Below are 21,947 nucleotides of genomic sequence, written 5' to 3' on the forward strand. Positions count from 1 at the left end.
TTTTTTGTCTTAAAATGTTATTAAAATGGAGTACAGTTCCCTGAACAGACAATTTCTGAGAGCAGAGAGAGGTAGTCTAGAAGCATTCTAGGTAAAACAGAATCACTATTCCAGGCCATCCAAATAGTCTTGGGTGAGGGTATTAGACATGTGTTTCTACTGAGGAAAAGAAAGGTGAAAAATCAAAGATATAGTTGTCTTGCTATTGTATTTGAGAAAACAAAGGTGGTACATATGATGGGAGAAAAAGCTATTACAATCAAATAGGGCAAAGAGAACTTTTCCATTCGTGTTAGATTTAAAATGATATGAGCTCCTCTCTTCATCAGAGCTTAAAATCATGAAAATTGTTTAGGGATTTTGTTCTGTTGGAATGTTTCTCATTTTTAGTTTCTTTGGCATAGAATCGGGTTGAAATCAATGACGTGGAGCCTGAAGTTTTTAAGGAAATGATGTGCTTCATTTACACGGGGAAGGCTCCGAACCTCGACAAAATGGCTGATGATTTGCTGGCAGCTGCTGACAAGGTGAGATAAGAACAGGAAAATAATAGCAAGACTAGGAGTTTTGGTGACCTCTTGAGTTTCATGACTGGACTTTTGTGTTGCTTTGTGGGCAGGATGAACATATATCTTAGTTTTGGGGTTTTTTAATATTTATTTACTTATTTGGTTGCACCAGTCTTAGTTGCAGTCGGCGGGCTCCTTAGTTGCAGCATGTGGGCTTCTTAGTTGCGGCAGGCGGGCTCCTTAGTTGCAGCATGCAAGCTCTTAGTTGCGGCATGCGAACTCATAGTTGCGGCATGCATGTGGGATCTAGTTCCCTCACCGGGGATTGAACCCAGGCCCCCTGCATTGGGAGCGCAAAGTCTTATCCACTGGGCCACCAGGGAAGTCCCACATACATCTTAGTTTGGCCAGAACAGTCTTGGTTTACACTTGTGTTCCAACACAGTTACTGAGAGCACCCTTTTATTTTCAAAAGTATCCTGCTTTGAAGTGTAAATTACATGGTCATCCTAATATGGAAAAGAAGGATAAGTTGATGTTTACCTCTCTTCTCTTGCCGAATTTAAGATTCAGATAATACTAACATTTGGATTTATAATTTATAATTTGGCTTTGTAATTTACAAAAATGTTCTTGAGTTCCTTAACTTTTATTTAAACTTTGTCAGTAAGAGAGTAACTTTTACCTAGTATCCTGCTTATTAGCATTTTCAGCTTTTACCTTAGAAGTTACTGAAATATACCATATTCAGAATTGTAAGATGATGAATAGATCTTTGGGGAAAAAGAGATACTACTACAGTAAATGTATGCTTTGATTGTAAGACACATTTTAATTTGAGAAATGTTAAAGTGTGAAAATAAAAATGTAGATCTTAGCCTTCAGGAAATATGGTTATTACCTAAAACAACAGGCTGGTGATTCCCAAAATGGGGTTGAGGGGAAAAGGTTAATGAAACACCGAGTCAAATTGGGTTTTTTTGTGTTGCTCTTTTATAGCAGGACCTTTCTCAGAACCTTTTAGTATGTTGGTGTGTACTGTTAGTTTTCTAAAAGAGAATATAATAGACAAATTTCTCCAATTTAGTTAACCCTGGAGTTACTTTTCTCAAGGATCACCTCTGGGGATTAGTGTTCCCCAAAACACACTTTGGGAAAGTGACTTTCATTGTGTAGATAGACCATAGAGAGCAGTGACCTGTTCCTCCAAGGCCCTGTGGTCTGAGGAAACGTGACTGGGGGGGTGGGGGCGGGGGTGTGTGTAAAAGGATTGCTATTTATCCTGTGGAAGCTTCTCTTACATTGGGGGGCAGTTGAGGCAAGGGTGTTAAAGGGCTTAAACCCGGCCAGCAGTAGACCCCATGAGAAAGATGGTTCTCTGCTGGAGGTGCCTCCTTTTCCTGCCGAGATGCTGCAACACCCACCTGAGGGGCACAGCTGGCTCTGGCCTGAGAGCGCTAGAGCCTTCTCAGGATTCACTCACGGGAGTAACCTCCTTCCTGCTCCCTTAGCACCCCTGAGGAGAGTGTCTGTGTTTACAGTGGAGGTTTTATCTTTACTGATCATCTTCTTGGAGTGTTTGATGAGGCATATAAACCCAATCAGTGCTGCCAGTGAAAAGGATTGAATAACAGCTGTATCCTTCTGATCACCTTTCAAGACTTTATGAAGTACAATTAAGCAGTGTGAACATCCTCTACCCTTCCAGTCTAGCGCAGTTCTGACCAGAGGAAACTTGCTTTCAGTGGAAACTGAAAGAAGATATTCACTGTGAGTTCTGGGGAAGCAGAATACACAGCCCAAATGGCTGCTTTTTATGAACATGAGTTTATAATGATTCTGCCTTATCCGCCCTCTGTTTTTTTTTTTTTTTCTTCTTCTTCTTCTTTTTGGCCTCACCATGCGGCTTGTGGGATTTTAGTTCCCCAAGCAGGGATCGAACCCAGGCCCTCGGCAGTGAGAACACAGAGTCCTGACCACTGGGCTGCCAGGGAATTCCCCGTCCTCTGATTTTCAGTGAAGCAGTCACCGGTGCTTATACATACCAGGCATTTATCCCCCTCATCGTCTAGCTCCCGTAAGGATGAGTAGCATCACAAGGTCCACTTTTTAGACAGAAATACTAAAACTCAGAGTTGTACATTCTCAGAGCCAGGGTTAGACATCCGTGTCCCTGGGGTTTCGTTCCTGCTCCTCGGCCAGAGAGCCTACTGGGAACCTATTGTAAGTACGGAGAGCAGGGGGTCAGCCTGAACTGGCATCCAAGGTTGGTGTTTTTCAGTACAATTTGTTAGTTAAAGCAGCTGAATCACAGCAGCGCTCTAAATTTATGAATGAGAAGTAACTGAAGGGTGCGGTTTTCAAATTCCATTCAAAATTTCCCATTAGACAGTCCTTGCTCTAAGCTTATTTGAAAACATTTTTACCTTTACACCTCCTTGTGAGCTTCGGGAAAACAGAATAAGAAAATTTTCATGGAAGGATCTAAACATCTAGAATTTACCCAAGAGGCTAAAACAGCTTCTTCTGAGTTTTTCCAGTCTCCTGGGGACATGTGTAATTAGACCAAAAACAAAACAAAACACATAGCCCAGACCTAGGAGACAAAATTTCAGTCTCTCGGGTAAGTACTGCCATTAGGCAGGTTTTTCAGAAGCATAATTAAGAAAAAAACCTTTGTCCCCAAGGGACAAAAATGGCTACTTTTGTCTAATTATGCAGTAGGGATCAGAGCTATTCACAGTAAAAGCCCTTTTAAAAGAATTTTATTGAGAAAGGATAAGATGAATATTCTGTGCAGCACTGTATGAAGACTGAACATTTACTTAACCTTTTCCAGTCTTTTAAAACAAAAACGGCAGCCTAATTTTTTTCTTGTGTAGTGTCATTCCTGTTTTCCATGGAAACTGTTTTCTAGTTACTCAAATGTAAGGAATTAAAGCTGCACCCAAAACCAATAAAACTCTCTTTTTGCTGCAGGAGATCACAGTGCCAGCAGATATGCCTCCTCACCCAGAATTCATAACAATAAAATTGTCTTGGTTTGATCGTCACGATTCAGCCTGAAGGAGTATTGTGTCATTGAGTTCTGAGGCCCTCAAGATGGGACCTATACGGAGACTGTGGATACCCTCAGAGCAAACCATTCTCCTATGAACTGATTAATGACCTTTTATTTTGTGCCTTCTTTTATCCCTTCTTCCCCCTTTTCCCTGACATTCCTTAGCAAGTTGATAATATATTTGAGAGCCAGTAATACAGTTGCATCAAAACAAATCAGGTAGATCAGATGCGCCCAATAGTAACCTAGGCCTTCATTTCCACAACGTTTATTTATACCCTGTACTTGGAAAATAGGAAGTTTTTAGGCTGAAACTGGATCCAGGGTCTCTGTTGCTTTGTTCTTCTACGCTAAGAATCTCAACCTCAACCCCAAGAAGCTAGGACTCCATTTATCCTTTTCTGTTGAAAAGGAGGCCTTTGGTTGACACTCATTCTGGAATAACTAGTGGTAGAGATGCTGGTGAAAGTCACCACAGGGCTCCTTTTCACAGCCTGATGGGACAGTTGGAATATCCTGCTGGGCTGGTGACAATGCTTAAGTAGAAAAGGACTGTGCTGCGCCCTAGTCTGGCTCTAAATAAAAGGATTGCAGAAATTTAAATGTAATGTCCCTGTTGACTTGAAGCAGAGAAATGCCTCATTGTACGGGTAGATGGTGATGGTTTAAGAGACACTTTAATGGTAGTCGGGGTAGGGGAAAACTTGAAGATATGGGTCTATTCCATAATTGCCATTTTTCTAATAGACTTTAGAACTTGAACGGCAGCTGTGCAGGTTCTCTTGGCTGTTCATTTCGGCCTTCGGAGCATGGTTATGTTTTATAATTTCAGTAGCAGCATTTTCATGGTCTGTGCAGTTTTGTTAAGGTATCCAGTTACGTGACGGTACAGCTGAAGAAAACAGCTTCAGTAGCAGTCAGTCCAGAGCCATTCCTGCTCTGACGACAGCCACGCTTGTGTTTTGCAGTATGCCTTGGAGCGTTTAAAGGTCATGTGTGAAGATGCCCTCTGCAGTAACCTCTCCGTGGAGAACGCCGCAGAAATTCTCATCCTGGCTGACCTCCACAGCGCAGATCAGTTGAAAACTCAGGCAGTGGATTTCATCAACTAGTGAGTTGGCATCTTCAAAGTTCTTTCAGGGTAGTTGGGTTAGTTAACAAATGAGAAAGGAAGACTTTGAATTGGTGAGTGAAACAGGTGAGTAGCTTCATTAAGCTTTTTAGTAGTAAGTAGAGAGTGTCCATCTTTTCCTTCAGCTTGACAGTGTGAAAAATGGTTTTGCTTTCATCAGTCTCATCTGATTGGTGAGTGAAGTGTATTACTACCTCGCAGGATCAGAATTGATGAAAGTGACACCTTGCTGGTCTGAAAAAGCTGTGTCCCCTAAAGCGATAGTATCTTTACTTCACACTCACCGGCTTAAAAAAAAAAAAGGTGCAGATCTATGGGAGAGCAGAAGTGGATTTTTATGAGTTAGTAGGAGTGTCCAATGGTCGACTGCAGAATGGGGAAGAGAGAAGGCATAATCAGGAGACGAGGTCGTGAAATAACTGTTTTGAGAAAGAAGCGTAAATTCCAGTAGATGCGTTCCTTCATCCTAAATGACCGTATTATTACTTTCTGAAATAATTCTCAGTGGGACATGTTATACTCCTTTGCCTGATGGGGAGCAAAAGTTGGAAAAAACCCCAGGAAGAGAAGCAGGCCTACTAAATAAAGCCCTCAAAACAGCAGCTCTGGGGGGGCGAGAGGTCTAAGAGGTTGTAGGGTAGGTGAGTAAACACTGCTTAACACAGAAAATGCCCTGAAAACAGGAAGTGATGTCCCCTGAGTCTGTAAGATCGTTTCGAAGCAAAGTGTGCCTCGTCCTGAGTGCTCACTCTGTGCTGGACGCTTGCTTGGTGCTTTTTAGATGTTCACCATTCAGTGACGTGTGAGTATTAGCCCCTCTTTTTCGATGATCAAAGAGGCCCCAGGCTGTGACCTGCTTTGTGGTTATGGGACTAGTAACTGGCAAGGCCTGATGGAAGCTCAGAGCTGTCTGACCCAGAGAAGTCTTGCTCTTTCTCTTTATCAGCATCACCAATGAGTATGAGGAGCTCTGATGATAGAGAAGAGCCTGAGGAACGTTTCATCTCTTGTAATTGAGGACGTAGTGTCTCAGAGTCCTAGTTTTCAGAGTTACAACAGTCGTGGCCTGGTCACCTGTCTGCACATGTTCTAACGAGCAAATTCTCATGCATATTAAGGGCTCTGTCTGAGTATGTCGTACACTGACACCCATGACAGCAAACCCTGGGAGATTCGGCTGTCTAGGTGGCTGTTTAGTTCATCCTTCATTCACCCCTCTGGTAACCCATCTCTCACATTTCTCTTAGTCATGCTTCAGATGTGTTGGAGACCTCCGGGTGGAAGTCAATGGTGGTGTCCCATCCCCACTTGGTGGCTGAGGCGTACCGCTCTCTGGCTTCAGCACAGTGCCCGTTTCTGGGACCCCCACGCAAGCGCCTGAAGCAGTCCTAAGATCCTGCCTGTTGTAAGACTCCGTTTATTTTCCAGAAGCAGCAGCCACTGTTGCTGCCACAAACCACCAGGTAGACAGCGCAGTCTGTGGAGCTTTTACTCCGTTGTGGGGGGAAAAGACTGCATCGTGGCCCCAGACTTTTAAAACAGCACTAAATAAACTTGGGGGAAATGGGGGTGGGGGGAGGGAAGGGCCCGGGACTCGGGGCTGTTCAACCTCATGAAAACCCTGTTGCTGCGTCACTGTGTTCTCTTTGGCCTGGCCGAGTTTGATACTGTGGGGATTCAGTTTAGGCGCTAGCCCTGAGGACATCCCAGCGGTGGTACTTTGGAGAAACCTGTCTGCATCTGACTGAGCAGAACAGATCGTCAGGTGCCTGGAGCAAAAAGAAAATTTTAAAAGGACATTTAGTTTTAAGAGAAGGGAAAAGGAAAGAAGAAAGGATTTGTGCAGAATTTCTCAAAAATCAGTTTTTGGATTCCAGTCGTATTTATGTTGAGAGAAGTTTTAGTACATCCAGCTGTGCTAAAACTTGGGTATTTGTGGGAACTCACAACCACCATGCAAGCCTCAGAAGAGTTCTCTTGTTGTTAGCACTTATTGTTCGCAAGAACACAATACTTCCCGTTACCCTTTTATGAAAAACAACAAGCAGAGGTGAAAGGGGAAGGAGATGATTTGATCTAGAAGATGAGTATTCTGATGTGGTAGCTTTTGGAAAAAAATCTTTATTGGTGTTGAAAACTGGAAAAAATAGTTCATCCAGAATTCATACTATCTTGACAAAAACTATGGTTCTCTGTTTTTAGATATTGTGGAAAATGTTTTTTGGCATTTTTCTCTGATTTTATTTCTTCTCCCCTGTTCCTTTTTCTAAAAAACAAACACACACAAAACAAAAACGGAGCAAGAAGAAGAGAAAAGGAAATTTTATTATTAATGCTGTGTGGAAAAACTCCCAGCCCAGATTGCTCAGCTGTTTGTACCTGACTTGCCACCTGCATAGGAGCCAGTCCTGTTCCTTCCAATTCGCCCCTCTTCCTACAGGGGAGAACTTCCAAATGTTAATTTTTTTCTTTTTGAAAATATAAATAATTACTATTTTGTACTGTGTGGTATCTCTGGTCTTTTGTTTCACTCACTTGGCTTGTCTTTTGGGTCTGAGTTCCTTAAGGGGTTTTGAAGGCCTAGTTTGATTCTTTAGCTTGCAGAGATTATGCTCAAAATGTCTAAGCAGTAGGAATTTATTGCGTCTCCCTAATCTCAAGTTTCCTTTGTGAGGTACCAGCATCTGCCAGTCCCTTGTCCTTCTTACCTCACAGTCCACATCCTACTGAGTGAGGGATCAGGCTGCTTCTGCCAAGGCGAGTAACGGAAGTGGGCTTTCCTGCACCCTGTGTGTTTTAAGACCGAATTCCCAATCTCCCTTCTCCTTAAGTAAATACAAAAATATCAAGGGGACGTGAATGTGGAGACTTAATAAAGGGAAATTCTTATCTCTGACTGGTTCTGTCACTGACTGGATGTGTTTGCAGAAAAGTTAATGTCCAAATTCCCGGTGAGCTCACAGGAACGCTCTGGGGCGCCTCCTCTGCCTTTCCTACAGCAGTGCTGGACAGGGCAGTGGGATACACTGAAGAAGCATTGGCCATTGGGCCAAGGTGTGTATTATTTGACCTATTATCAAAGGCAGGATTTGCTTATTAGAAACCACTCCTTTGCGCTTCTCAGTTTCCTCCTAAGTGTCACCTATGTGAGCAAGTGCCCAGTTCTCCATGTCCTGGCTGCTGTCCTGTGCCTCCTGGGTCCTCACTTTCCAGATCAGCACGTGGATCTGGGGACCAGGGCGTACCCAGGGTCTCCTGGACCCACACTGTCTCTCAGGTAACTGCACTGGCTCAGCACTGCTCACGTTTCAGCAGACCTTCCTGTACAGTATCTCATTTGAACTTCCCAACAACTCGATGGGTTGGGTAGGATAAATGAGAGATAGATAGCATCTTCCCATGTTATAGGTGAGAGAAATTGAAACCCCGAGGGACATGCCTAAGGTTACACAACTTGAGTGAGAGTTCTTCTAATGTGATACCCTGAAAAGGTTATGTAAGCAGCTGGAGGAAGTTGCATTTCTGAAATGTTTAGGTATGCACTCTGAGGTAAAGCTTGCTTTCTGTGGGGGTAGCAAGAGCAAAAGCTCTGGAAAGGTGCCTCAGCTGGCCTGTTTGTCAGAGGATCCAGGAGCACAAACCAGGCTTCAGATTTGCCCTTCCTCATTCACAGAAAGCTGTGGATTGGGGGCTGGTAGGTTCAGGGAACGTGTCCTCAGGAGGGTAGCAGTTCTGGCACCAAGCTTCTGGCAAGATGAAAGTCTCTTCTGGGATTTCCCAAAATTTACGGGATTTCCACTGTGGGCTTTACTGTTGGGTACAAAGCAGTTAGGATTTCGGGAACAGGTGAAGCTGTTTGATGCTTCTCCTGTCATTATTATATTCTTTCTGGACTTGTTTGTTTCTGTTTAAATGATAGAGTTGAAGCCATCTGGTTATGACAACATCGGAGCCCCAGCATACTGTTCATCAACCTCCCACTGCCACCACCCCCTCCCTGAGCGCCCCCACATCTGAAGTTTAACTCAAGTTAGCTCCACAGTCTGGGGCACGTGCTGTCACTGCAGAGATGTCCGTGCCAGCGGAACAGTTGGAGATTTCAGTTCCACAAGGATATGGCTTATTTATCAAAACAATATTTCAGGCAAGTAGTTTCACAGAACCTTTGGAGCTGCAGTTTCAGGTCCAAATACTGTATCTGGCACCATTCCCCAACTTCCCTCCTTCCTTATTGTCAGCCCCCCTCTGTCTGGCCATTCACGGAAAATTTTTCTTGTTCCTTATGTAGAGATTAAAGCTGTGTTATTAGGCATTTCAAACACCTTGATGAGGTTTAACAATTCAGGTAAGAGATGCCTCTCTTTTCCTTATCACTGGTAAGTCTGCTGCGCTTTTAGGTCTATAACGGGTTCCTCTTTTTTTTTTTTTTTTTTAATTCCAGCCAGAGATGTCAAGATTCCTTCTTAGGCCAAAAGATCTCTAGCTTGACCACCACTCTGCGCGTTCATTTATAATTCTGGCTTAAACCTATTGTCGGTTCTCCGTATTGCGTGAGCCTGTGCACATGAAAGGAAACAGCCTGTATGTTTAGGAGCAAAACAACAGACGGGGGGGAGCTGAGCTGTACTTTGAAAGTGACTGTTGCTTTGTTCTGGCTCTTCAACTCCTATAAAACAACAGCAGCTAAATCCCCCCAACAGGACTATATTGGATCTTTCGGTTTATCTTTGTCCAAGACAAATTCTTGGCTGGAGCCCAACCTTATTTTCCACAGCTAATTATCTTTTTAATCAGCCCGGGCCTGTGTGTTTCCTTTATCTCATGACTTGTCCCTGAACCCTGCCCTATATCATTTAGATTCATTTCTAATGGATTGCTGACTAATCCAGCATTCAGGTGAGTATTGTCGGACCGCTCTTTATGTATGTGTATGCACAAGGTAGATGTGTTTCCCCCCTTTTAATTTCAGAAGTGACCTTGCCACGTTGGGGACTTTGACCCAACAGGTGGACACCTCCTGGAGACAGTAAGCAAGGAAGCAAATGTAGGATGATCAGTATTTGGGATAATGAGCTGGGAGAACCAGAAGCTTTGACCTCCGGATGAGAGCGGAAACTTGAGCGTTGTTGACCGATGGGGTCTTTCTGTGGCGAAGCTGTGATCGTGCGAGATATCCTTCCCCCTCTGTAAACCCTGTAATGCTGGAGTAGAAAGTGGCATCTGGAATACCGTTTGGTTCTGTTTCCTGCAGCTCTAGGAAAAGAGAATTTCAGACTTGAGGGAATTCAGTACAAACAACAGAAATGACTCAGGAATTGAAGGGGATCAACTTCAGGGGAAAAACATGATGAAGATAAAGTAGGCGTTACTCCAGGATGGGAGTGTGGCACCAGGACCCGTAGCCTACAGGTTGCACGGGAGGTCTGTACGCTTGCCGGCTTGTGTTGTGCAGCTCCCGTTCACCCCAAGGTGATGACCGTAACATCCTCGAGGTCACTCAACCTGGCTCTGAGCCAAGAAGCAGCAGAAGGCAAAGGAATAGCTTTGGGCCTTAGGCCCGCAGACCAGAGAGAAAGTGAACATCCAAGAATTTGCCTAAGTGGACACCCCTGCTCATAATGCTCAGTTGAAATGGGGTGAGCTTTAGCCCCCTCAAGACCCTGAAAGGTGAACTTTTGACAAACTTCAGGGAAAAAAGGGGCCCCCACATAATCCATGTTCTTTTCATGTCTGAGAAAACACATCCAGAGAAGTGAGATGACTGCTCAAGGTCACAGAGATGAAAACTCAGGCCACTGACTGAGCAAACAGAATGTGAGCACCTAGAAAGTGGCAGACACTGTGCTAGGCTGGGTTTGAGGTGCGGGGTAGGCTCTTCCCTCCACTAATCCAGTCTAATGGAGGAGACGGGAGTGGCCCACAGAAATAAAGCCCGGAGGTCATAGCGCTGAGCACGGAAAAGCGATTGAATTTAGCAGTAAGGAGGTCAGCGGTTACCTGAGAGCAGTTTCTGTCAAATGGGGGAGGCAGAAGCCAAGACTGATGAGAAGGTAAAGCAAACATGGCTTGAGTATAAGCCGCTCTTTCCAGAAGTTTGGCAGGGAGAGAGGAAGGGAATCTCTCCCACCCACTCTTAAGAACTTAACGTCTCAATTTAGTCAACACACGTTTGTTTAGAAGTGATGGTATACAGGTTGTTCCATACAATTACAGACACTTCAGCGACTGATGTTTGTAATAAAAGTCATGTCTGTCGAATAATTATAGCTTCAAATTGAGAAAACAGTCACCGTCAACCCTTACACAGTTTTGAGAATGATTTCCTCAAGACAGACACACGTTTCTATACTTCGTTAACCTCTCCATCTTCCAAGTAAAGGTTGGCTTCACGTTTATTATAGACCCTTAAAATGTTTTTCTGGGCAGTGGTTTTGTTCAGTGGCGTGCTACTTAAAGGTATAACATTTAGTTCCCCAAAATGTCAGCCCTGATTGGTAGCATTTGCCAGTTTCCGTGGTGTAAATACCCCCACTATGGCCATTTCAAACCCTGAGGTGACATTACTGGGTGCAGACTTGGAAGGGGTGTGCAGCTCCCCATTATCTAGTACTGCCACCATACAGATACGGTAGTCGAGTATAACCTCAAGCCATAGGCAATGGTAAAGTGTAAGATAATTAGGAAGAGATGAATTTTGAGTATTTATTCTTTTGCTGTTAGTTGTACATTAATACAATTTAATTTTTAATTGGCCATCGAACAACCATCTCAAAATTTCTGAAAATTTTAACGAATGGCTCTATAGAGCCAGTGTGAACTGGTTCCAGCACACCACTGGTGTGGTTTCAAATTTGCCCTCCAACATCTGCGCTTTGTTATTTCCTGTTATCCTACAGCACTTTAAAATGCACTTACTAGTTTAATGGTAAAATGAAGTACTGCCTTTTTGGAAATTTATAGATAGATTGACAGTGATACATGAACCAATAGTCATATTACACATTTTAATCTCTCTGGGTAAATAAACATTTTTATGCTATCTCTTACAGGTATTGGAAGTGTTTATTTTTATTGAAACACTAATGAAAAGTAGGCACATCCCCTGATACATCCAATATAATCTTCAGTCATTCCGGGGAAGTGGTCTCCACAGTGTATCATTCATGTGTCCATTACCTCTATTCATGTCTCCATTACCTCTGAACAACAGTTAAAGAGGGAAAAAAAAGAAAAGGGCATTTGAGCATGGTCAGCCTACCAATGGGTGATCCCCAGGGTCTCCTACACCCACTGAAGTTTAAGAACCTTGCGTTGGTTTTGTCTTTTAAAAAAAAAATAAATTTATTAATTTGTTTTTATTTTGGGCTGTATTGGGTCTTTGTTGCTGCTCATGGGCTTTCTCTAGTTGAGGCAAGCGGGGGCTACTCTTCGTTGCGGTGCGCGGGCTTCTCGTTGTCTGGGCTTCTATTGTTGCAGAGCAACAGGCTCTAGAGCGCAGGCTCAGTTGCTCCGTGGCATGTGGGATCTTCCCGGGCCAGGGCTCGAACCCGTGTCCCCTGCATTGGCAGGCAGATTCTTAACCACTGCACCACCAGGGAAGCCCTGGTTTGGCCTTTTAAGAGTGAATTTTTAGAGCCCTTTCTGTTTTCTTTGCTAAAAATTTATTTATACCATATATGATGTGCCAGGGACTGTGCTCGTTTCTAGGGATTAACAGTGAGTAAAACTAACTGCTCCCTGCCCTCACTGGACCTGACAAGTCTAATGGGGAAGAGAGTGTCCTTAATAATCTCACAAAGACGTGACGTCAAGCCATGGTGAGTGCTCTGAAAGAAATGTGTAAGGCACCGTGAGAGCCTGGAGTGGGGAGTTAATCTCATCTGGGGCATCCAGAAAGGCTTCCCTAAGAAAGCAACTTTTTTTTTTTTTTTTTTTTTTTTTGCGGTACGCGGGCCTCTCACTGCTGTGGCCTCTCCCGTTGCGGAGCACAGGCTCCAGACGTGCAGGCTCAGCGGCCACGGCTCACGGGCCCAGCCGCTCCGCGGCATGTGGGATCTTCCCGGACCGGGGCACGAACCCGCGTCCCCTGCATCGGCAGGCGGACTCTCAACCACTGCGCCACCAGGGAAGCCCAGAAAGCAACTTTTGAAGTGAGAGCTGCAGGATGAAGAGCTGTCAACTTGGTAAAGTTGGAGAGTCACATTCCACACAGAAGAAATCGCCTGCATGAAGCTCAGACTCAGGAGGGAGCATGGTGCATGCGTTCTAGGAGCCCAGAGAAGGCTGGGTGGCTGGAGTGTGGAGAAGTGTGAGAGCAAGTTAGAAGCCACACCTGGGGCTTCCCTGGTGGCGCAGTGGTTGAGAGTCCGCCTGCCGATGCAGGGGACACGGGTTCGTGCCCCGGTCCGGGAAGATCCCACATGCCGCGGAGAGACGGCCCGTGAGCCGTGGCCGCTGAGCCTGCGCGTCCGGAGCCTGTGCTCTGCAACGGTAGAGGCCACAACAGTGAGAGGCCCGCGTACCGCAAAAAAAAAAAAAAAAAAAAAAAAAGCCACACCTGGCAGGACCTTCATAGGTCACATTTGGAATCTGGGTACTTATACTAAGAACAGTGGGGAAATCATGGAAGCTTTATTAAGCAGGAGGGGGTGACAAGATTTTTATTCTAATAGATCTTTGGCTTGAGTGTAGAAAAGTTGGTGTTGAGAGTGGGGATGGAGGAAGGCAAGAGATAGCAGAACTTGAACTACGGAGATGGCAGAGCTGGAGAAGAGATGCATCTGAGACAGGTTTGGGGGCAAATTTGTTAGAACTTGCTGATTGGATAGAGTAAGGACAAAGAGGTGGGTAGGATGGATTCACCAACACAGAGACCAGTGGGAGGATGAACAGGGAAATTAGGTCATTAAATTCCTTTTACTTGTTGCTTATGAGATGCCTTGAGAAACCCAAATGGAGGTATCACATGGGCTATTGAATTTATGAGCCTAGGATTCAGAGGAGAGATCAAGACTGGAGAGATGGTTCTGGGATATACTGGTTTCGAGGTGTAATTGTGAAGCCCTTGGTGTGTTGGATCATCAGGGAGTACAGAGTGAAGAGAGAAGGGGGCCCGGGAACCTTAAGGAACCTAAAGGTTCCTAAACATTAAGGAACGCTCATATTTTAGGGCCAGTAAAAAAAGATAAGCCACAAAGAAGGAGAAGAGTTGGCTAGAGATAGAAAGGAAATATGTCAGAGAACAAATACAAAACTGTTAAAAGTGTCAAAAGCAGTAGAATAAGAGAAACAATAAAATTGCCCATTGGAGGTAGCAACATGGAAGTCATTAGTGAGCTTAGCTGGGGCCCTTTCAGTGAAGGGACCCAATCCGGGTGATGTGAGCGGTGGGTGGTCATGAGGAATGAAAAGTTCCGGCAAAACTGGAAGAAGGAAATGAGTAGAGGGAGGAGTTCCACTTTTTTCCTATAGTATGGAAGAGACGTGAGCATGTTGAAAACTGGCGAGAGGGATCCAGTAGAGAGGAAGCAGTTAAAAGCTTTCAGGTCCAGTAGAGAAAAGCCCATCTGTGCCGGGAGGTTCTGAGTGATCTGGGACGAGAAGCGGGCGGGTGGGCGTAGGTAGGAAGAGGAGGGACACCCTCTCTGGGTATGAGGAGAGTCCTGTAGAAAGTGGGTTTGTCTCATAGTAGGAAGTTGAGCAAGCTTGCATCTGGTGACTTGTACGTTTTTGAGTGTTACGCAGGAAATAGGATCAGTGGCTGAGAATCCCTGGGATAGCGTGGGGGCTGGGAGGTGTGATCAGCCTAGTGGCTGGGGAAGCGTTGGTGAGAGTGCAGGCAGCGCTGGGGGTCTAGCCAAGGTTGGTGTTCAGAGAGCACAGCGTCTGGAGTCTAGGAGCCCGGCTCTGACCTCCTGCCACCACTCACGATCCTGGCCAAAGCACCTGCATGTATAAGCCTTAGTTTTTCTTCTGTAAAATGGGTATTTCATAGAGTTCCCGTGGAAATTGATGAGTAGCACATATCAAGTCCTTAAGACGGTGACTACCGTTCACGGGCTCCAGAAAGGTCAGCGGCCACTGGTGCTATTGTTCCTGCTGTGTACTTCTTGGTGGTCCTGCCCCAAGCCATATGTATAGCCTTTAGAGTCCATGGCCTTCTAGGATTCCTTTTAGGAATGGAAGGTCAATCTGCGACGAGACCCTGAAATGGGCACCTTTGGGAGTGTGGGGATCTTCTGAGCCAGAATTCCCTGTGGGGAGAGGGAGAGCCATGCCCTGGCCAGCCCCGTGTCCTGCGAGCTCTGAGGTTCTCACCCGCTGTAACGCGTGGGGGAGTCTCAGGAAGAGTCAGCCTGCGCCAGACCTTTCAGTCACCTGGAACAGCTCTTCATTTATGATCATCACCGTCATCTTTGTTCTAATTTCCAAAAGCTAGGAGTGCTTGACGTTAGGCATTCCAGAGAGGAAGGCGAGAGGGCAGAAGCCCTTCGGCGTGGAGGCGTGGAAACAGGGGTTGGGGAGAGGATGTGAGTCACCTGGGGGCCCGGGAGCCCCGCTGCCTCCTGAGGGGCCGGGGGGAGAGGGCTGATGCCCACCTGCTAATCCAAGGCCGTCTTTCCTACATGGTTTTCCTTCTTCGGCTTCTTTTCTGTTTTCTTTCCTTTTCCGCTCCCTGTCCTTCCCTCCTCCTGGAGCATGGAATCTTCCATGATTTCCTAGACGTTTCTCTCCCCTGTCTCCAGTACCGCTCACTAGAGTGACATCTTGAGCCTGATCCTGCAGCATTAAAAAAAAAAAAAAAAAAAAAAACCTGCCTACAACCAGCCCTCCAGTGCTGATCTCCGCTGAGATGTGACAGATGGCAGCGCCTGACTGAGCAGCGCGGCAGGCCCCTCCTATCCCAGGCCTGGGAGCTGCCGAGGCTGGTAAATGGGGCATTTATATACCTTTCCACACTCTTGTATCCTCCACCTTCCCGCAATTTCCCCAAACAGCATCCTCCGCATTTATAAAGTGCAGATGCCACCTGTTGGGGTTTTAGCTGCCCCTTGACCTGTGTCTCCTTCTCCTCTCTGTCCCTGTGAAAGACTCCCACGATAGAGAGTGTTCCGAGTCCCTCTGCGAGTCACAGATTTACTGCCAGGCCCTGTGCCTACCCCATGCCCTTGGCCCTTCTCAAAGTGTAGAAGAAATGGGTCACATAAGGCCCAGTCCTCAGGGAGTCACCCTCGGGGCTACAGTCCAAGATGGGCCTGTTTCACACACCCAGTTCCCAGGAGTACCATCAAAGGCACAGGCCATCCAGGCTGATGAGAAATTGATCCGTTGTGTGGAGGTGATAAAGGCAGGTGAGGTGAGGGTGGGGCAAAGTAAGGCAGGAGGGGCCCCTGCAGGCTGCCTCGGCCGCCTCGGGAGTACACTTGGCTGACTGCTCTGGGTCTTTAACTCTGCTTCTAAATAAAGACCCTTTGGCCACCTGCATTCCCCGAGCCTCGTGTTGTGTTTACCAGTCGAGGTCCCCAGGGGAAGTACCCAGGGGCTTCTGGAGTGCAGAAGTGGGGGATTCCGGGCCCAAGGAGCAGTAAAAATACAACCGAGGGCTCCATTTCTCAACCAGAATCAAAAGAAAAGTAGATTCCTTTGTATGAGTCATCTTTTGCAGACTTCTGACCTTCCCTATGGGTATTTTTTCCTGCACATTCCTGCCCATGGTCACTCTTCTCCCTCCCTCACACCCAGGCTCGGCCAGGAACAGAGAGGGCTACAGGCTGGCACTGTACTCAGGGCAACTGCCAAACACGGTTCAATTGTTTTACCCATTCCAGCTCACAACAGCCCTCTGACAGGTAAAGATCACCCCCCCCCCATTTTACAGATGGGGAAATTGAGACACAAAGATGTTCAATAACCTGCCGCAAGTCTACAATTAGGAAGTGGCAGCGCAAGGACTTGAGTCCATGCGACTTGGCTCCAGAATCCGTGCTCTCCACCGCTGCTCTCCACAGCCTCCCCCAGGAAGAAAGGGAAACCAGCCCTCTGCCTCTGCCTGTGAGCCGCAGCCAGATGGCAATAGCCCTACACGGACCCGGAGCCACCGCTGCCAGAGCTGCTCCTGCAGGAACCATGAGAGCAGGTGGGGGAAGGACTGCCATCCAGGCCCAGAGGGCTGAGGGGACCAGAACGAGATCACATGGCAACCAGTACTCAAACCCAACTCTCTCCAAGCGCACCCTAGCTGGGGGATGGCCTTGCTCTGAACCCAAGGAGCAGGAGCCCAGTCTCCCTGGGGCTGCGCAGGCCGTCCTTCCCCAGGTGGGGCCACCCCTCAAGTCATGAAGGAAGCCTGGGGTCAGGAAAAAGCAGGTACCGGGTGAGGAGCCAGAAGACCCTGGCTTTTCCTGTGACGCTCAGTGCCCCTCGCTGTGCCCCCGGAGCTAAGCCAGGTCTCAGAAGACTGTTCTAGAGAAGACAACACACGATATCGGGACAGCTGGGAGGAGGGCTGTGCCAACACCCACGTGCTGCCCTCCCCTGCTCTCCTCACCCCTCCTGCCCACCCGCTCCTCCAGCCAGGAGGACCTGGCCTCTGGAGTGACAACGGCGCAGCAGATTGTCCCCCTGTTGTCACTTCCTCTCCCAAGGTGGCAGAGTGAAGGCTGTGATCATGCCTCAGCACACCGTCCAGTGAGGCCCATCAGGGATGACCCCCCAGGGAGAGTTTGGTGTGCAGGACACCTTTGAGCAGATATGCCTCAAAGTAAGGCCCTCCTATCTCTGGGGAGCCTCCAGGCCAGCTGCACAGGACACACAGCCCCTGCCCTCACAAGTCTTCGATCTGATGGGGAATGACAGCGCCTATGTCCAGTCTCTAGTTAGTCTGGGGTCTCCTGCTGCGACAGTCCCCAAGTTGGCAGTTACATAGCACTCCAGACTCAACCTGAGTCAGAGGTAGGAGCGGTCTCCTTCAAGAGGGCCGCGGATGCTGGGGGATAACAGAGGAAGCAAGGTGGAGTGGGGAGTTGAGGCTGGATGCAGGAAGAGAGGAAGGGGATGGGAAGGCGGGAGCCAAAAGGCCTGGGTACCGCGGAACACGTTCAACTACAGTGCTCCTGGCTTCAGCTTCGGAAGGAGAAATTTGGGGGTGTGGAGTGGTGGGGCCTCACGGCTCCTACCTTTTCCCCTTGAGCTTTTTCTTCTTCTTGGGGTTTCTTGCTTCAGTTCTAGCCACTGACATCATGCTGACCGCAGTAGAACATGTCCTTTAAGGCTATGGCTCACGTGCAAACTGAACCTCTTCCCCCGATGATCTGGCCCCATGGAGACCAGCTGGAACTTTCAGAGGCTTTATTAAACAATATTTGTTAAATGAATAAGTACTAAGGGAGAACTGAAGGGTATTAACGTATTATGTCCACAAGGCTTAAAAACAGCCCAGCTTGGGCTTCCCTGGTGGCGCAGTGGTTGAGAGTCCGCCTGCCGATGCAGGGGACACGGGTTCGTGCCCCGGTCCGGGAAGATCCCACATGCCGCGGAGCGGCTGGGCCCGTGAGCCATGGCCGCTGAGCCTGCGCGTCCGGAGCCTGTGCTCCGCAACGGGAGAGGCCACAACAGTGAGAGGCCCGCGTACCGCAAAAAACAAAACAAAACAAAAACAGCCCAGCTCATGGAGTCTAGGTTTCTGAGTCTGCCCTGCCAAGGCTTGGCAGGCTCTGGCCTGGCCTGGGCTACTGCCTTCTGCCTTCACAGGGAGAAGCCAGTTGAGGGCCAGCACCACGTTGGGGGAAGGGAGCTCCTTACTAGACCCCAAGAAACCACATGGTTCCTCTGCAGCCCACCTAAGTCACCCGCTTTCATCTCCCTCCCCCGATGGATAACACTTTGAGTTCACAGGGGCATTGCTTTTCCTTGGTGGAAACAGAGGTACCCCTGTTTCTTAAGCCAGGCCAATTAGGAGGAATCAGAACTGTACCTGCTCCTACCCAGACTGGCCCGGGCAGGGCCAGCGTCTTGAGGGACTCAGACTTGAGCGTATACAGTCTGTGCTGGTCTCAGGGTAAAGCACAGAACCAACATCGGCAGCTTCAGGTTCAAGTGGCTGGTACTGTGCTCCCAAGGGCCTCACGCCCCACTTGGCAGTCAGCCAACCAAGCCAGAAGCACGGGCCACACAGGCTGCTCCGTACGGTTTGTGCCCACCCTGGAGGGAGAAACGCCCTACAGCCCCAGGCTCCCAGAGTGATGGAAGTGCGGCCCCTAATGTGCCCTGTCAACGATCCCCCTCCCATTACAGGCCCCCTTCTGCACTGGACTTCCAAAGCTGTGTTGCTGCAGGTAATTAAAGGGTTTTAATTAAATTAGGATCCCATCTGGCTGGGATCAGTCAGGCCCTTAACAACGATTGTGTGTCACCAACATCAGATTGTGGATGGGGACTCAGATGTGTGCGGCTGAATTTGGGGACGGGAGGCCTTTCAGACAGGGCTAGAGGATCCTTCTCAGCTTCTTGGGAGCCCCCTGCAGTGCAGCAGCAACTTCTTCCACCTCGCAAATGGCGGCTGTGCGCCTCAGTGCTGGAGAGAGGGCAGAGAACCAGAGCTTTTCCAAGTTCCTTCCTGCCCGTGAGTCGATAAAACCTCTCTGAAGTGCGGCAAGATATGTGAGCATTTTCTCATTTCTACAGATGAGGAAGCTGAGGTCCACAGAAGTGAAGTGCTCAACCACATCCACTAAATCAAGCGGAGCTGGGGCTAGACTCAACTGCTAGAAATGGAGACCCAATAAATAGAAAATTGATAGAAGTAAGATAGAAATTCGGTTTTTCTCTCACACAAAAGTCTGAAGGTAGGAGCCTAGGACTGGTATGATATTTCTATTCCACAAACTTTTCAGGGACCAGGACTTCTTCCAGCTCATTGCCACTTCTAGGGTATGGCTCTTATCCCTCGTGGTTTAAGATGGCAGGTAGAGCTCCAGCAATCACATACATATTCCAGGCAGCAGGACAGAGGATAGAACAAAGAAGACGGGGCAAAGGGTGTATATCAACTTCTTAAGATTTCTGGTAGTTGCCAGATAACTGGCTTACCGGCTAGATCTTAGTCACGTGGCCACATCTAGGCACAAGGGAGGCAAAGAAATGAAGTATTTGTTTTCAGGCAGCCACGTGCCCAACTAAAAATGGAGAATTCCATTACTACGGAGATAGGGGAAATGGATATTAGTGGTCTCTGCCACACCTATTATGGGAACCCAGGTCACCTACCTCCAGCCTGGAGCCTTTTTACCTCTCCACACCAGGAGCAAGGCTGAAGTTAACACAAACCCCCATCTCCAGAAGCAAAGAAGAGTAACGTTTGTCGAGCAACTCATTTAATTTTCCCAGCAATGCTCCAAGGTAGGTAGTAGATCCCTAGTGTTTCACATAAGGAAGCTGTGGAAGATTATGTCATTTGTCCAGGGCACCCGACTAATAAATTACAGACTCAGAATTGGGATCCAGATTTATCTTTCTGCAACTCTCAGGTTGTCAGTTCATTGGTTCAGGAGGCGCTAGCTTGTCCCTTGGGACCATCTAGCCAGGCGGCCCTGTGATGATGAACTGGGAGGCCTTGAACTAGGCACCTCAGCTTGGATGGTTTTCAGGTCAGCCTTTGAGCTTGGCAGGCCGACAGGAACCAGGGGCTCCTGTGGAACCAGAACCCAGCGCCCAGCTGCTGAGCGCCATGTCTCCCCTGGCATTTGTGCCTTGGTGATGGCAGCAGGTGCCGCTCCAGGACTTTGGTATAATTGGCAGGTGCCGTCCCCAACCGATCTTGCCTCCACCTGGCGGGGCTGGTGGTGCCTCTTCCCGCCCGTCACCCCAGCCCCTGGTTCTCCTGGCAGTACCAGAGGACTCAGAACCTTCAGAAGTAACGTTTCTCTCTCCTACTCCCAGCCATGACGTTGGATCACTTCCTAGCACAGAGCAACTGGTTCATTGTGTCTCCCACAACCCCCTACACATACCCACTCAATAATCCAGCACCCTGGTCACTCCACGACCTTCAGCTGCCTCCACCCCCATACGCACCCTTCCCCCAGCTTCCCTACCCACCTACCACCTCGTGCATCTCTGAGCAGTGGGCCTCGCCACACAAGTCTGCCACATGCAAGGTCACCAGCACTCCTGCCAAGGATGGGAAAATGGGTGACTCAGTTCCTGCTTGCTCATCCCCGGGAAGGGGGTAAGGAGGGAGGGAGGAGGGACCCAGGCACCCATTTGCTTTTGCCTTAAACTTCATCAAGAGGAAGGCTCAGCATTGCTGCCGGCTGACCTAACATGTATTCCCTCTTATTAGCTTCACAGATCACTGGGAATATGCCCTCCATTAGAGATGGGGATGCTGAGGCCCAGGTGGGAATCCTTGCCCAGACGTGCGCAAGGCTGAGGGCAGAGACCACCTCCAGGTGTTCCGATGCTTAGGAAAGAATAAGTTTCCCCACTGCAGCCAAACTGCAGTTCTTGTCCTCAGAGAGACGCCAGCCTGATGAGGGAGGCACAGATCCTAGCTTCAGAGGCTCTTCGACCTGACGTGGCAGGTACAGACCCTGGCCCCACGGGCTCCCCAGTCTGGTGGGGAGATACAGGTCATGTCCCCAAAGAGCCCCCAGTCTGGTAGGCTTGTCCCAGAGGCTCCACTCGAACAGAGAGGCCAAGGCCCCTGCCCTGGAGCAGCTCCCCAGCCAAGTTGAGCAGATGGGGGAACAGGGCCATGGGGGAACAGGGCCACGGGGCTAGCAGGCCAGCCACTGAAGGGCAGTGGGAGGGGGCGAGGGTTGAGGGTGAGGATAGGAACCTAGAGCTTCTCCCTGGGACAGGAGACAGGTTAGTTCCTGAGGAATCTGCTCTCCTGTGTTTTGAATGGCAACAGTGGGAGGTCCGAGCACTTGACGGGGACTCTGGGGGTCTGTCTGCCCAGGAGGTGCCGTGGACATTGCTCACCAAAGGGGAAGAGGTTGGCGCCTTCATAGCCAGATGCTTAGATGGACTCCTTCCCTCTGTGGGGACCCGGGGGGAACAGGAAGTACCTGGTGATGGCAAGGCTAGCAGGGCGCAAAGTCTATTCCAACAGAATTACGACTCGGGAGGAAATCTGTGAGCAAGGTCCTAACTGAGACCAGCCACCCGGGTTACTGGGGAAGGCGGAAAAGGAGGGAGAGGCTGCAGAGTGCACGCGGGCGAAATGAAGTTACTGAAATGACCC

At 48.2% G+C, this 21,947-nt stretch overlaps 1 protein-coding gene across 4 annotated transcripts in view; it reads left to right on the forward strand.

The window, feature by feature from the left end:
• The window catches only part of SPOP (speckle type BTB/POZ protein), a 65,353-nt gene extending 58,150 nt beyond the window's left edge, over positions 1-7,203 (forward strand). For all 4 annotated transcript variants that reach the window (XM_082604939.1, XM_082604940.1, XM_082604941.1 and 1 more), the window contains 3 exons: positions 405-527; positions 4,539-4,681; positions 5,950-7,203. In XM_082604939.1, the coding sequence (XP_082461065.1) occupies positions 405-527; positions 4,539-4,681; positions 5,950-6,094 (411 nt within the window). In that variant the 3' untranslated portion in view covers positions 6,095-7,203. The remainder of the gene's footprint in view (positions 1-404; positions 528-4,538; positions 4,682-5,949) is intronic.
• Positions 7,204-21,947: the final 14,744 nt, after the last annotated feature.

This window comes from Mesoplodon mirus (genome assembly GCF_964341445.2).
Source record: "Mesoplodon mirus genome assembly, chromosome: 18".
NCBI lineage: Eukaryota > Metazoa > Chordata > Mammalia > Artiodactyla > Ziphiidae > Mesoplodon > Mesoplodon mirus.